The 13,823-nt window shown below is 31.8% G+C and overlaps 1 protein-coding gene and 1 long non-coding RNA gene across 2 annotated transcripts in view; both read right to left on the bottom strand.

Moving 5' to 3' along the window:
* The window catches only part of LOC106899353 (E3 ubiquitin-protein ligase TRIM39-like), a 15,008-nt gene extending 1,206 nt beyond the window's left edge, over positions 1-13,802 (bottom strand). Inside the window, exons 1-43 of the mRNA XM_014961140.1 lie at positions 13,628-13,802; positions 12,874-12,931; positions 12,737-12,757; positions 12,397-12,417; positions 12,296-12,316; positions 12,177-12,197; positions 11,804-11,824; positions 11,395-11,400; positions 11,205-11,225; positions 10,644-10,664; positions 10,461-10,481; positions 10,124-10,144; positions 9,867-9,887; positions 9,721-9,741; positions 9,542-9,562; positions 9,373-9,393; positions 9,069-9,089; positions 5,749-5,769; positions 5,618-5,638; positions 5,499-5,519; positions 5,390-5,410; positions 5,247-5,267; positions 5,146-5,166; positions 5,017-5,037; positions 4,708-4,728; positions 4,493-4,513; positions 4,157-4,177; positions 3,966-3,986; positions 3,675-3,695; positions 3,508-3,531; positions 3,124-3,144; positions 2,811-2,831; positions 2,704-2,724; positions 2,342-2,362; positions 2,170-2,190; positions 2,027-2,047; positions 1,658-1,678; positions 1,550-1,570; positions 1,261-1,281; positions 1,151-1,171; positions 986-1,006; positions 777-797; positions 610-630 (exon numbers count right to left, since the gene is read on the bottom strand). Coding sequence (XP_014816626.1) covers positions 610-630; positions 777-797; positions 986-1,006; positions 1,151-1,171; positions 1,261-1,281; positions 1,550-1,570; positions 1,658-1,678; positions 2,027-2,047; positions 2,170-2,190; positions 2,342-2,362; positions 2,704-2,724; positions 2,811-2,831; positions 3,124-3,144; positions 3,508-3,531; positions 3,675-3,695; positions 3,966-3,986; positions 4,157-4,177; positions 4,493-4,513; positions 4,708-4,728; positions 5,017-5,037; positions 5,146-5,166; positions 5,247-5,267; positions 5,390-5,410; positions 5,499-5,519; positions 5,618-5,638; positions 5,749-5,769; positions 9,069-9,089; positions 9,373-9,393; positions 9,542-9,562; positions 9,721-9,741; positions 9,867-9,887; positions 10,124-10,144; positions 10,461-10,481; positions 10,644-10,664; positions 11,205-11,225; positions 11,395-11,400; positions 11,804-11,824; positions 12,177-12,197; positions 12,296-12,316; positions 12,397-12,417; positions 12,737-12,757; positions 12,874-12,883 — 859 coding nt within the window. The 5' untranslated portion in view covers positions 12,884-12,931; positions 13,628-13,802. The remainder of the gene's footprint in view (positions 1-609; positions 631-776; positions 798-985; positions 1,007-1,150; positions 1,172-1,260; positions 1,282-1,549; positions 1,571-1,657; positions 1,679-2,026; positions 2,048-2,169; positions 2,191-2,341; positions 2,363-2,703; positions 2,725-2,810; positions 2,832-3,123; positions 3,145-3,507; positions 3,532-3,674; positions 3,696-3,965; positions 3,987-4,156; positions 4,178-4,492; positions 4,514-4,707; positions 4,729-5,016; positions 5,038-5,145; positions 5,167-5,246; positions 5,268-5,389; positions 5,411-5,498; positions 5,520-5,617; positions 5,639-5,748; positions 5,770-9,068; positions 9,090-9,372; positions 9,394-9,541; positions 9,563-9,720; positions 9,742-9,866; positions 9,888-10,123; positions 10,145-10,460; positions 10,482-10,643; positions 10,665-11,204; positions 11,226-11,394; positions 11,401-11,803; positions 11,825-12,176; positions 12,198-12,295; positions 12,317-12,396; positions 12,418-12,736; positions 12,758-12,873; positions 12,932-13,627) is intronic.
* LOC106899354 lies at positions 6,480-8,758 on the bottom strand. Its single transcript, XR_001414041.1, has 9 exons — positions 8,737-8,758; positions 8,328-8,333; positions 8,138-8,158; positions 7,577-7,597; positions 7,372-7,414; positions 7,057-7,077; positions 6,800-6,820; positions 6,654-6,674; positions 6,480-6,495 (listed from the first exon to the last, which is right to left on the bottom strand). It is a non-coding gene; the product is annotated as an uncharacterized LOC106899354 (long non-coding RNA).
* Positions 13,803-13,823: the final 21 nt, after the last annotated feature.

Raw genomic sequence — 13,823 nt, 5'->3', positions numbered from 1 at the left:
TTTTTTGGGGCCAGAAAAGGAGGAAAAGGGAAACTCACGCATTTTGGCTTTATATTCCTCTGAAAAGACAAATTATCAAAATGGTTATTTTTTTCCCTTTTTTTTGTTACAATTTTGAGACTTTAATTTGTTACAATTTTGTGACTTTAAAACTGAGAAGAAAAAGCCCAGATTTGGGTATTTTTTCCTTTTCCAGGAAACTCACCCAATTCCGTTGTGAGGTCACCTGAAAAAAAAAGAGCATTTTCGTCACAAAAATTGAAGGTGGAAAGGAAAAAATTCAGAGTAGAAAAATTATGTGGAAATTAATGTGGAAAAAAAATTCAGAGTAGAAAAAGATAAAATTAATGGTGGAAAAAATACTTAAGGGTAGAAAAAAATAAAATTAAGGGGGGAATAAATTAAAATTTTTGCTACTCACCAATTTTTTGATCGCGTTTTTCTAAATTAAAAAAATCAAGAAGAATCAAAAATTGTGATAATTTGAGGGGTTTTTCCCCCCATTTCTATAAAAAATAACCTCAAAATACAGACCAGAAACTGTGTTTTGTGGTCGGTGGACAAAAAAAAAAAAAAAAAACACTCCCCGTTTTTAAAAGGGAAACTCACGCATTTTGGCTTTATATTCCTCTGAAAAGACAAATTATCAAAATGGTTATTTTTTTCCCTTTTTTTTGTTACAATTTTGAGACTTTAATTTGTTACAATTTTGTGACTTTAAAACTGAGAAGAAAAAGCCCAGATTTGGGTATTTTTTCCTTTTCCAGGAAACTCACCCAATTCCGTTGTGAGGTCACCTGAAAAAAAAAGAGCATTTTCGTCACAAAAATTGAAGGTGGAAAGGAAAAAATTCAGAGTAGAAAAAATAATTAATGTGGAAAAAAAATTCAGAGTAGAAAAAGATAAAATTAATGGTGGAAAAAATACTTAAGGGTAGAAAAAAATAAAATTAAGGGGGGAATAAATTAAAATTTTTGCTACTCACCAATTTTTTGATCGCGTTTTTCTAAATTAAAAAAATCAAGAAGAATCAAAAATTGTGATAATTTGAGGGGTTTTTCCCCCCATTTCTATAAAAAATAACCTCAAAATACAGACCAGAAACTGTGTTTTGTGGTCGGTGGACAAAAAAAAAAAAAAAATCACTCACCGATTTCTGCAGAAAGTTCCTCTGGAAAGAGAAAAAAATTTGAAATTTGGATTTTAAATCTTCTCAGAATTCAAATAACAGTCCTGATGGGGGGAGGGGGGGGCACGCACCGATTTTGGCATCACGTTCTCCTAAATAAGGAAAAATAAAAAAAGGAAAAAAAATGATGTTATTCTTAATTTTCTCTGTTTTTTTTTTTAACTTGATTATAAAATGGGAGATTTTTCCGTTCTGTGTTGAGAATTTTAGTTGCAATTTGAACTTTATGGAGATTATTTCATCCCCTAATTAATTTCTTGGGTGGAAATTGAAGGTGGTGACTTGTTCCTACTGAAAAATTTTTGCAACTACGAAATATTTGCAAGAATTTGAATTATTTTTTTTTAAAATTGGACTTACCCAACTCTGCCGTGAGTTCATCTGGAAAAAGTGAAAGGAAAATTATTTTCATTTTTACCCCCCCCCCCCCCCCCCCATCCTATTACGGGCAGAAAAAACGGCGCTTACCGATCTGTGTGCTCCGTTTTGCTGAAAAAAAGGAGAAAAAAAGGAAAAATTAAAATTTTAACAATGTCTCCCTTGATTTTTAAGGGTTTTGCATCAACTATAAATTAAAATTTGACAATTTCCCCACCGAAATCTTGATAATTTTCATCATTATTACTATTTTTACTAGAGCCATGATTTTTTTTGGTCTAAATCGAGATTAAAAAAAAGATAAGATTCAAAGCAATTTAAGAAAGGAAATGGGTGGGGAAAAAAGGGTAAAAAGTAAGGGAAAAAAACAAATTTAAGAGAAGAAAAAATTAAAATGAAAGGGGGAAAAATTAAAATTCAGCGTGGAAAATAAAAGAATGGAAAAAATAAAAGACTTACCGAGCTCCTCAGTGATTTCCTCTTAAAGGAAAAAAAAAAAAGAAATGAAATAATTAGGATTTTTGTGCTGAAGTGTTTGGGGGGGGGAGGGGTGAAAAAAATCCATCCCCAAAATCCGGGCCCCAAGAAATGGGAAAACTCACCCATTTTTTTATCCTGCTCCCCTAAAAACAAGGAAGAAACCCCAAATTTCAAGGATTTTGAAAGTATCTGTTGATTTTTTTACCAGAAACAGGACTTTTTACCCCAACACTGAAAACTTTCAAAAAAGCTTTTTTTAAAGGTTAAAAAGAAAAAAAAAAATAAATTTCATACCCAGATCTTCAGTGATTTCATCTTAAGAGAGAGAAAAACACAGATTTTTGTTAGAATTTCTTTATTTCCTAGATATTTTTCTCCTTCTCTACTATTGTTTTTCTTCTTCTCTATTAAAACACCCAAATTCCTCCACTTTTGCAGTTGAATTGTGGAGAAATGTGGAACTCGGATCTAAAATTCAGTTTCTTTTTAAAAGAATTTCAAATTTTAAAAGAAAAATATTAAAATTTTCAACTTTACATTTTCAGTATTAAATTTTGCTGATGTTTGAGTCATTCATTTCTCATGATAAAAAGACCAGAAATAACTCGAATTCTACAGGAAAAAAAAATTGAAATTTTGGACTTGAAAGGACTTACCGAGTTCTTCACTGAGTTCGTCTTAAAAGAGGAAAAATTGAAATTTAGGAGGATTCCTTCAAATCAAAAGGTTTTTCTGCCTTTTCAGAGGGGAAAATGATGCTCACCCTCCTCTGGGTCAGTCTCCTCTGGGAATCAGGAAAAAAAGAAGAAAAGATTAAAAAGAGAGAAAAAAAATTAGAATTTTTACAAAGAAAAGAAAAGGAATAAAAATAAATTGAAAAAACCCCAAAATTCTTCCAAAGAAAGGGGGAAAACCCCAGAATTCTTAACCTTTTGAATTCCTAAAATTAAAAGTCATATTTATTATTTTATCAACTCAAATCTGGAAGAGAATTAAATCTTATTTCTAGTAATCTAAGCATAAAACATTTCTCTTTTGGGTCAAATTCAAAATTAGGAAAAAACCTGAAGATTTACCCAGTTCCTCCGAAGATTCATCTGTGAAAGGAATGAGAAGAATTAATTTGGCGTCACTAATAAATGACAATTAATTAATGTCAATTAATTCAGCCCCAGAATCGAGCTCTTTTGGGGCTAAAAAAATAGAGGCTTTAAAAATAATCAAAATTCCTAAATTTTGGGTTTCAATCCCAGCATTAAATTAGATTTTTAGTTTGGAATTTTGAAATGGAATTATGTATGCATTTATTTTTTAATATATATTTTTAATTAGAATTTTACGTATTTATACACACATAAATAATTATTAATGAAACATTATTAGAAATAAAATTATCTCTAAAATTTGAAGTACAATTTTCTGAAATTTGTTAAAAACAAAGGAAAAAAAAAATCACTCACCACTTTCCCGCTCCTTCAATTCTTCTAAAAAAAAAGAGGAAAAAGGTGAAATGCAGATTATTTCTTTTTAGAAATTTAGAAATTTAGAATAGAAATGAGAATAAAAATATTAAACTAAAAAACTCGTGACCCCTCAAGCATCTGGTTTCTCAGAAAATGACACTTACGAATCACAGCGTCCTTCTTGCCTAGAGAGAAACAAAAAAAGGAGTAGAAATGAACAAAACCCCATTTTCCCCCAATTTATGACACTGAGTTCAAGCAGACAACAGCAAATATTTCATTTAATGCTAAAATTTCAGAGAAAATATCTGAAAACTGAAAATTGTTACATTAATTTAATGAAATCATTGAACAGGACTGAACATTTAGGGAAGAAAATCAGATTTCCAGGACAATTTCCTTTAATTTCTGTTGTATTTTGTCCAAATTTTTTGTATTTTTGCTCCAGAACTTACGAATTTCCGAATCCTTCTCCTCTGCAAAGAGAAAAAAAATTGAAATTATTCCAAATTATTGCCATTTTTTTGCTGAATTTGGAAAAACGCCTCCCCCAAAGCCAGTTTTTGGCCAAATTCTCTTTTGATAAATGACGTTGTGAAATTTTGGGGTAAAAAAGGCTGAATTTAGGGGGAGGGAAAGGACTTACCCAGAAGCTCCCTCAGGCGCCCTCAAAGGAAAGAAAAACGCAGTTTTTAACACCATGATTTCAGATTTTACAACTTAGAATTAAACAAACCCCAAAATTCTAAAAATAAAAATGAAACCAAAATTCTAAAAATATAAAATCTGAATTCTACAAATAAAAATATATATATTAAAAAAAAAATTTAAAAACTTTTTGTTTTTTCCATTCCTTTGGATGGTTTTGGATAGGAATTTCTGCTTAAACCCCCCCCCCTTTTTTTACCCTATATTTTGAATTTTAAACCGATTTGGTTAAAGACCCCCCAGAGCCTCCCCCAGGACAGAAAATGCCACTCACTGAGCTCCGCTTCGTTTTCCCCTAAAAGAGAAAAAACAAAATGGAATAAATGATTTTTATAAGAAACTTTAATGTCAAAATTTACAAGAAATTCAATATAAAAATTTAAAGAAATTCAATATCAAAATTTAAATTATACATAGTCCCGGCCTCGTGTTCCCGGTGACATCATCCCTAAAAATAGCTGTGACGTCACTCGGGGGGGGGGTACTTACGGATCGTCACCTCCCGCTCCTCTGAGAATGAAAAATAAAAATCAAGAAATTAAGAGAAATCAAAATTCGGGTGTTTTTTTACCTCTAATTTTGCTTGGAAATGCTCAAAATTTTATTTTTTATCTATATAATATAAATAATTAAAAAATATATAGACGTATTATATACATAAAATATATATTATATTTATCTCTTTTTTTTTCATAATTATTGCAAAACTTGATCAAAGTAGAAATTCCCCCCCTTAAAAACCTCAGTTTGGAAAATTTTGAAATTTTCAATTTTGAGCAAAAGAAAGAAATTTCTTACCGAGTTCTGCCTCGCATCGCTCTGAAAAGAGAAGGAAAAAAACCAGAAAACCCACAAAAGTTTAGGACGTTCCTCTTCTCTCAATGACAAAATTCTCACAATTTTGAAATAGAAAAAAAATGAACTTACGGAGTTTTTTGGTGCAAACGCCTAAAAATGAGGGGAAAGAAGTGATTATTGGGGCGTTTATTGTGATTTTGGATTTCAAAATTAATGGGAAAACGACTTACCCACGTCTGCAGTGAGTTCACCTGAAAAAAAAAAAAAATTAATTTTAATGCGATTTTAAACATTTTTTCCTGTAAAAATGCAGTTTTCTCCCATTTCCAATGGGATTTCTCCAATTTCCTCCTGAGAAATTCATAAAACCTACCGATTTTTGTGTGCTGCTCCCCTAAAAAGAAGTAAAGAAAAGAAATTTGTGTTATTTCTCACCGTTTCTAATTTAATTAAAAAATGCCAAAGGAAGGAAATGAACTCACCAAGCTCCACCGTAAATATTCCTTAAACCAGAAAAGAAAATTAATTTGAGAATATAAATTAGAATTTTGATGCTGAAACCTCGTTAAAACCTGGTGGACGAGGAGGAAACGGCACTTACTGATTGTGGCGTCGCATTTTGCTAAAAAAATAGCAGAAAAATTTAAAAATTAAAGAAAAAAAATCAGTTTTCAGTCTCTCTTGGGTTCCCCTTTTCTCCCCCAAAATACTGGAAAAAAGAAAAAGACTTACTGAGTTCTGCAGTCAGTTTTCCTAAAAAAGGGGAAAATATTTGTATGTAACGGGAAAAAGGATTTTTTTTTTAATATAATGGCAAAATGCAATTTCTTTTTTTAATAATGGCAAAATATTCTGCTCTATTCTAGGGAGAAAACCCACTGATTTGGGCAATAAATCCACTTCGGAGTGATATGAGGGGTTGTAAAATGTCAAATTCTCCACCTTCCAGCCCAATTTTACGCGTCAGGAGGGAAACGCCACTTACGGAGCCGCGAGTCTCGATCCCCTGAACGAAGTAAAAGAAAGAAAAAGAATAAAATCCAGAATTTGGGGGGGTTTGGGGTTATTTTTTGCCCACGTCCCCTCCCTCTTCCCCCAGAACAAGAGCTCCCCGAGCCACGAGCTCAAGGATTTTTGCTGCAAAACCAATTTCTCGCATTTTTCTTGAATTAATTTGAATTAAAAAATTTTAATCGTGTTTTTTTTTTGTTGTTAAAATTCAATAGAAAGTGCATAAAATCATGCAAAAAACATAATTTAAAATAATCCTGGAGAAAAATCAGACTTACCAAGCAGCGCAGTGAGTCTACCTTTGAGATAAAAATTTCAGGGAAAAATTAAAAATATCGGGATTAGGTCGAGGAAAGTGACAAAAAGCAACTCCAAAATTTTTAAATTTGGGGGGTTTAAGCCTAAAATCATAATTTTTGTTTCAAAAAGGAAGAAGAAACAACGTACGGATTTCCGCCGCGAGTTTGGCTGCAAAGAGAAAAAAATGAATATTTGTGTTTATTTGGGTTGAAACACGGGAGAAAAAAAAATAATTTAAAATATGTATTTTTATTTGTCACTTTGAAAGGAGGGGCTCCTCCTCCCCCAAAATAAAACTTTTTTTATCCCAAACCCACAAAACTTACTGATTTTTCTATCACGTTCCTCTGGAAATAAAAGAAAAGGGGGGGGGGGAAAGCAGAAATTATTACCAAATGTTATTAGGAATAAATAATAAAATTAATTTTTAAATAGTTAGAGTAGTTAGAGCATCCAATGAGGAAACACTTACTGAGTTTTGCGTCGCAGTCGCCTAAAAAACCCCAATAAATACAGAGAAAAAAATAAAGACAGAGAAATAATTAAAAATCAGGTTTGTGGAGGAAATTTTAAAAATTGAAAAATCTGGTTTGTTGAGCAAGAAATCCCCCCAAAAGCCACCCATTCTTAAAAGACCACAAAACATCACATTTTTATCTTTTTTCATACTTAGCACTTTCATATAATGAAGGAAAATTTTAATTTTAAGGACAGAAAAAATTTTCTTACCCAACTCTGCTGTGAGTTTGCCTGAAAACAAAAGAAATCAACGAAGATTAATTTGAAATTGATTTTTATTTCTCCGCTGCCGCGATCCGGGGTCGGGCGTCGGCGTTAACGAGACCAACGAGCCCGTCGTTAAGAGGGAAAGGATCAATGACATTTAAGGCAAATTTATTTCAAATGTATTGCCAATTTATGGCAAACTTTAGGTAAATTTCTTTATATTTTAGATAAAGAGGCCCCACGTGGCCAAAAAACCGAAATTTCGCCGCTTGGCCTGACCCCAAAACCTCCCAAATATTCCTCAAAGAATTTACAAACCGGCTCCAAAACCAAAACGTACTGATTTTTCTCTCCCGTTCCTCTAAAAGAGACAAAAAAGAAAAGAAATCAAACAAAAATCAATTTTAAAAGGAAATAATTAAAACAAAACAAAAAAAATCACCCTCATCCTCCCCCGCCTCCAAATTTTCATTTAATTGAAATTATAATTTGAAATTATGGGGGAAGGAAGGAAATGACTCACCCAGCTCTGCCGTCAGATTATCTAAACATTAAAAAAAAATAGAGAAAATTAAATTTTTATTTTTTATCAAGAACCTCCGGAGACAAACTGGACCCGATTTCCCTTTACTTGCTCAAAAAAATCAGGATATTTTGCATCTAAAACTGGACAAAATGTCCCCATTTGTGACTTTTACAGTGAAAAATGGGACAAAATGGAATTGGAAAAAGGAATTTCAATATTTTGAGAGGGATTAAGGCTCAACAGCCCCAAAACTCTGTCCTTTCTTGTGGGGCTTTGACTCCAAATTTCAATTTATTCTCTTTATTATTTGCCTTAGGGCTAAAAATAACCCACAAATGCCCTGGTTTCTGCAGTTATATCTCAATTTTAATTTAATTTTTAATTTTAATTTTTTAACTTTAATTTCCATTATTTTTCATTTTAGTTTTAAATACAGTTCTAAATTTTTTTTTTTAAAAAAGACAATAAAAGGGTGATAAACTCTGGGAAAATCAGCAAAAACGTTGTAAAAAAACGTTATAAAAACTGAAATTTGATGGGAGGAAAATCAAAACTTACCAATTTCTGCTGCGAGTTCACCTGAAAATAGAGAAATAAACCCAGAACGATTGAATTCTTGGCCTCAATGTTGAGATATTTGGGCGTTTAAATAAATTAGAAATGAGAAGGGTTGGGTTTAATAAATGTGAAATTTCCCTTTATCAAAATTAATTTATCAAAGATTTAAAAAAAAAAAAGCAAAACTTACCTATTTCTGCATTTTTCCCCCATAAAAAAAGAGAAAAAGATTTTAAATTTAAATTATTTCTCATAATTACATTCATTTTGTACTTTATTAAAGAGAGAAAATAGTGATTAAGATACAAAATATTTAATTAAATACAAAATAATCTCAGCTCTGTCTGGAGTTATTCAATTTCTGTATTTATTTCCAATTAGTTTTATTTTCACTTTTTGAGGCCGAAATGGGAAAAAAATATTCATGCTCTGTATCTATAAATATATGTTTTTTAATATATAAATATTTATATGTATCTGCCCAAATGTGCCGGTGCCGAAGGAATATGATTCCAGGAAAAAATGCCAAATACAGAGTAAAACATTTAATTTAATTTTTTTTTAATGGTATATATTTTAGAAATCGGAAGGAGACTTACCGTTCTCGGTGTCACATTCCTCTAAAAATTAAAATTTAAAATGAAAAGAATAAGTGAAATTAAAAATTAAAATGAAAAAATAATATTTAAAAGGAAAAATACACAAAAAATTAAACTTAAAAGTAAATTAAAAGTTAAACTATAAAGTGAATTAAACTAAAACTTAAATTAAAACTTAAACTAAAACAAACTAAACATTGAAATAAAAATTAAGGAGAAAACCCACTGATTTGGGCAATAAATCCACTTCGGAGTGATATGAGGGGTTGTAAAATGTCAAATTCTCCACCTTCCAGCCCAATTTTACGCGTCAGGAGGGAAACGCCACTTACGGAGCCGCGAGTCTCGATCCCCTGAACGAAGTAAAAGAAAGAAAAAGAATAAAATCCAGAATTTGGGGGGGTTTGGGGTTATTTTTTGCCCACGTCCCCTCCCTCTTCCCCCAGAACAAGAGCTCCCCGAGCCACGAGCTCAAGGATTTTTGCTGCAAAACCAATTTCTCGCATTTTTCTTGAATTAATTTGAATTAAAAAATTTTAATCGTGTTTTTTTTTTGTTGTTAAAATTCAATAGAAAGTGCATAAAATCATGCAAAAAACATAATTTAAAATAATCCTGGAGAAAAATCAGACTTACCAAGCAGCGCAGTGAGTCTACCTTTGAGATAAAAATTTCAGGGAAAAATTAAAAATATCGGGATTAGGTCGAGGAAAGTGACAAAAAGCAACTCCAAAATTTTTAAATTTGGGGGGTTTAAGCCTAAAATCATAATTTTTGTTTCAAAAAGGAAGAAGAAACAACGTACGGATTTCCGCCGCGAGTTTGGCTGCAAAGAGAAAAAAATGAATATTTGTGTTTATTTGGGTTGAAACACGGGAGAAAAAAAAATAATTTAAAATATGTATTTTTATTTGTCACTTTGAAAGGAGGGGCTCCTCCTCCCCCAAAATAAAACTTTTTTTATCCCAAACCCACAAAACTTACTGATTTTTCTATCACGTTCCTCTGGAAATAAAAGAAAAGGGGGGGGGGGAAAGCAGAAATTATTACCAAATGTTATTAGGAATAAATAATAAAATTAATTTTTAAATAGTTAGAGTAGTTAGAGCATCCAATGAGGAAACACTTACTGAGTTTTGCGTCGCAGTCGCCTAAAAAACCCCAATAAATACAGAGAAAAAAATAAAGACAGAGAAATAATTAAAAATCAGGTTTGTGGAGGAAATTTTAAAAATTGAAAAATCTGGTTTGTTGAGCAAGAAATCCCCCCAAAAGCCACCCATTCTTAAAAGACCACAAAACATCACATTTTTATCTTTTTTCATACTTAGCACTTTCATATAATGAAGGAAAATTTTAATTTTAAGGACAGAAAAAATTTTCTTACCCAACTCTGCTGTGAGTTTGCCTGAAAACAAAAGAAATCAACGAAGATTAATTTGAAATTGATTTTTATTTCTCCGCTGCCGCGATCCGGGGTCGGGCGTCGGCGTTAACGAGACCAACGAGCCCGTCGTTAAGAGGGAAAGGATCAATGACATTTAAGGCAAATTTATTTCAAATGTATTGCCAATTTATGGCAAACTTTAGGTAAATTTCTTTATATTTTAGATAAAGAGGCCCCACGTGGCCAAAAAACCGAAATTTCGCCGCTTGGCCTGACCCCAAAACCTCCCAAATATTCCTCAAAGAATTTACAAACCGGCTCCAAAACCAAAACGTACTGATTTTTCTCTCCCGTTCCTCTAAAAGAGACAAAAAAGAAAAGAAATCAAACAAAAATCAATTTTAAAAGGAAATAATTAAAACAAAACAAAAAAAATCACCCTCATCCTCCCCCGCCTCCAAATTTTCATTTTATTGAAATTATAATTTGAAATTATGGGGGAAGGAAGGAAATGACTCACCCAGCTCTGCCGTCAGATTATCTAAACATTAAAAAAAAATAGAGAAAATTAAATTTTTATTTTTTATCAAGAACCTCCGGAGACAAACTGGACCCGATTTCCCTTTACTTGCTCAAAAAAATCAGGATATTTTGCATCTAAAACTGGACAAAATGTCCCCATTTGTGACTTTTACAGTGAAAAATGGGACAAAATGGAATTGGAAAAAGGAATTTCAATATTTTGAGAGGGATTAAGGCTCAACAGCCCCAAAACTCTGTCCTTTCTTGTGGGGCTTTGACTCCAAATTTCAATTTATTCTCTTTATTATTTGCCTTAGGGCTAAAAATAACCCACAAATGCCCTGGTTTCTGCAGTTATATCTCAATTTTAATTTAATTTTTAATTTTAATTTTTTAACTTTAATTTCCATTATTTTTCATTTTAGTTTTAAATACAGTTCTAAATTTTTTTTTTTAAAAAAGACAATAAAAGGGTGATAAACTCTGGGAAAATCAGCAAAAACGTTGTAAAAAAACGTTATAAAAACTGAAATTTGATGGGAGGAAAATCAAAACTTACCAATTTCTGCTGCGAGTTCACCTGAAAATAGAGAAATAAACCCAGAACGATTGAATTCTTGGCCTCAATGTTGAGATATTTGGGCGTTTAAATAAATTAGAAATGAGAAGGGTTGGGTTTAATAAATGTGAAATTTCCCTTTATCAAAATTAATTTATCAAAGATTTAAAAAAAAAAAAGCAAAACTTACCTATTTCTGCATTTTTCCCCCATAAAAAAAGAGAAAAAGATTTTAAATTTAAATTATTTCTCATAATTACATTCATTTTGTACTTTATTAAAGAGAGAAAATAGTGATTAAGATACAAAATATTTAATTAAATACAAAATAATCTCAGCTCTGTCTGGAGTTATTCAATTTCTGTATTTATTTCCAATTAGTTTTATTTTCACTTTTTGAGGCCGAAATGGGAAAAAAATATTCATGCTCTGTATCTATAAATATATGTTTTTTAATATATAAATATTTATATGTATCTGCCCAAATGTGCCGGTGCCGAAGGAATATGATTCCAGGAAAAAATGCCAAATACAGAGTAAAACATTTAATTTAATTTTTTTTTAATGGTATATATTTTAGAAATCGGAAGGAGACTTACCGTTCTCGGTGTCACATTCCTCTAAAAATTAAAATTTAAAATGAAAAGAATAAGTGAAATTAAAAATTAAAATGAAAAAATAATATTTAAAAGGAAAAATACACAAAAAATTAAACTTAAAAGTAAATTAAAAGTTAAACTATAAAGTGAATTAAACTAAAACTTAAATTAAAACTTAAACTAAAACAAACTAAACATTGAAATAAAAATTAAATTGAATTGAAAAATAAACAAATTAAATTAAAAATGATATTAAACTAAAAATTAAACTGGGGGGGGTCTGTCCCTCCACCCCCCGCCCCCTCCCAAAGGACCTTTCCCATCCCCCACAGCACCCAAAAAACCCCCAAATCACCCCAAAATTCTCACTTACCCAGGTCTGTGTCACTTTCCTCTAAATTAAATAAAAATAAATGAAAATTTATATTTATATATATTTTTGACACGTTGCTGGTGCCGGAGCCGCAGAATCGGGGGCGTAAAAAAACTCACCGAATTCTTCCGTCAACTTCCCTTTAGATAAAATTCCAGGTTTTAGCCCCAAATTTTTACCATCGGGGGGGGGGAAGGAGGGGAAAAAAATCACCACTTACGGATTTTTGCGTCCCATTCTTCTAAAAAAAAAAGAGGTGAACAAGTTTTTTTTTTAAAAAAATTGATTTTTTAAATTTCTAAATTAAAAAATAAATTCAAAATAAAGAGATGAAAATTTAGCCCCAAAATGAGTCCTTTTTGGGCTTTGAACTTGAGAATTTGTCTTAAAAAATGTGGGGGTTTTACCCCTTTTTTGGCCATAATTTTCCCCAAAATGGCACTTTTTAGGAGTTCGTGGGGTGGAAAATGGATGTTTTTAAATAAGGCAAGAAAGGCCCCGGGAAATGGGAATTAATGAGGTTTATTTTGAGGCAAAAAGGCCAAAAAAAATTCACTCACCGAGATCCGCGTTCCTTTTCCCTGCCAAAGAAAAAATAAAGGGAAAAAAATATTAATAAAAATAAATAGAAATAATAATGATAAACATAAATAATAATAATCATGATGATAATAAAAAGCAGTGGATTTTCCCGTACCCGGCTCCATTCCCGACGGATTCCCCCGAACGGAGCCGCCTCCAAGAGGGTCCTCGACCTGGTGGGACGAGAGGGAAGAGCATTAAAATAATCAAATTTAGGGAAAGTCAGCCCTTAAAAACTGTATTTCTGGGGAAAAAACCCAATGCCTGGAATATTTTTGCCCATGTGAGCGAATGCAATAAGGAAAAAAATCCCCAAAGAGGTTTTTTTCCCCCCCTTTTTTTTTTTTTTTGAGATTTTTTCCGGTCTAAGGGAAAACAAAAAAAGAAAAAAGAGAAAAAGGAAAATAAATTTTTTAAAAAAATATTAAAATATAAAGAAAATAAGAAGTAAAAGGAGCAAAAAGGAGGAAAAGGAAAAGGAAAAGGAAAAGGAAAAGGAAAAGGAAAAGGAAAAGGAAAAGGAAGGAAGAAAAAGAAAAAAAAGGAAAAGAAAAAGGAAAAGAAAAAGAAAAAGAAAAAGAAAAAGAAAAAGAAAAAGAAAAAGAAAAAGAAAAAGAAAAAGAAAAAGAAAAAGAAAAAGAAGAAAAATAAAAGGAAGAAAAAGGAGAAAAAGAATGCTAGCCTATTAATCATTATTTATATCGCTATATTATTACATTTTCATATTTTATCCCATAAACCCATTTTGTTCCTCTTTCCCCTCCCCCCCCCGGATCCCGTTTCTCTCCCCTTGGCCGAGCCCCAGGAACCGAAACCTCCTCAAATCCCCCTTTTTTTTCCCCAAAATCAATCAAATCAAAAGGATTTACCAAATCCCCGGGTTGATTTTCTGTAAAAAACGCTTTTGGGGCCTTTGTCCTTGGGGAGATTTTGGCAGGTTTTGGGAAAATTGATCCCCGGCACCGCCCGGGAACCGGCCCCGGGGGCTAATTTTAGGGAGGATTAGATTCCAAAGAGGGTAAAAAAAGGGGGGTTGGAGGTTCCTTAAACGGGCATCGGGGGGGG

This window comes from Calidris pugnax, unplaced genomic scaffold (assembly GCF_001431845.1).
Source record: "Calidris pugnax isolate Ruff unplaced genomic scaffold, ASM143184v1 scaffold660, whole genome shotgun sequence".
Classification (NCBI taxonomy): domain Eukaryota; kingdom Metazoa; phylum Chordata; class Aves; order Charadriiformes; family Scolopacidae; genus Calidris; species Calidris pugnax.
The sequence above is the reverse complement of the archived record's forward strand: the minus strand, read 5'-3'. Positions and strand labels throughout refer to the sequence as shown.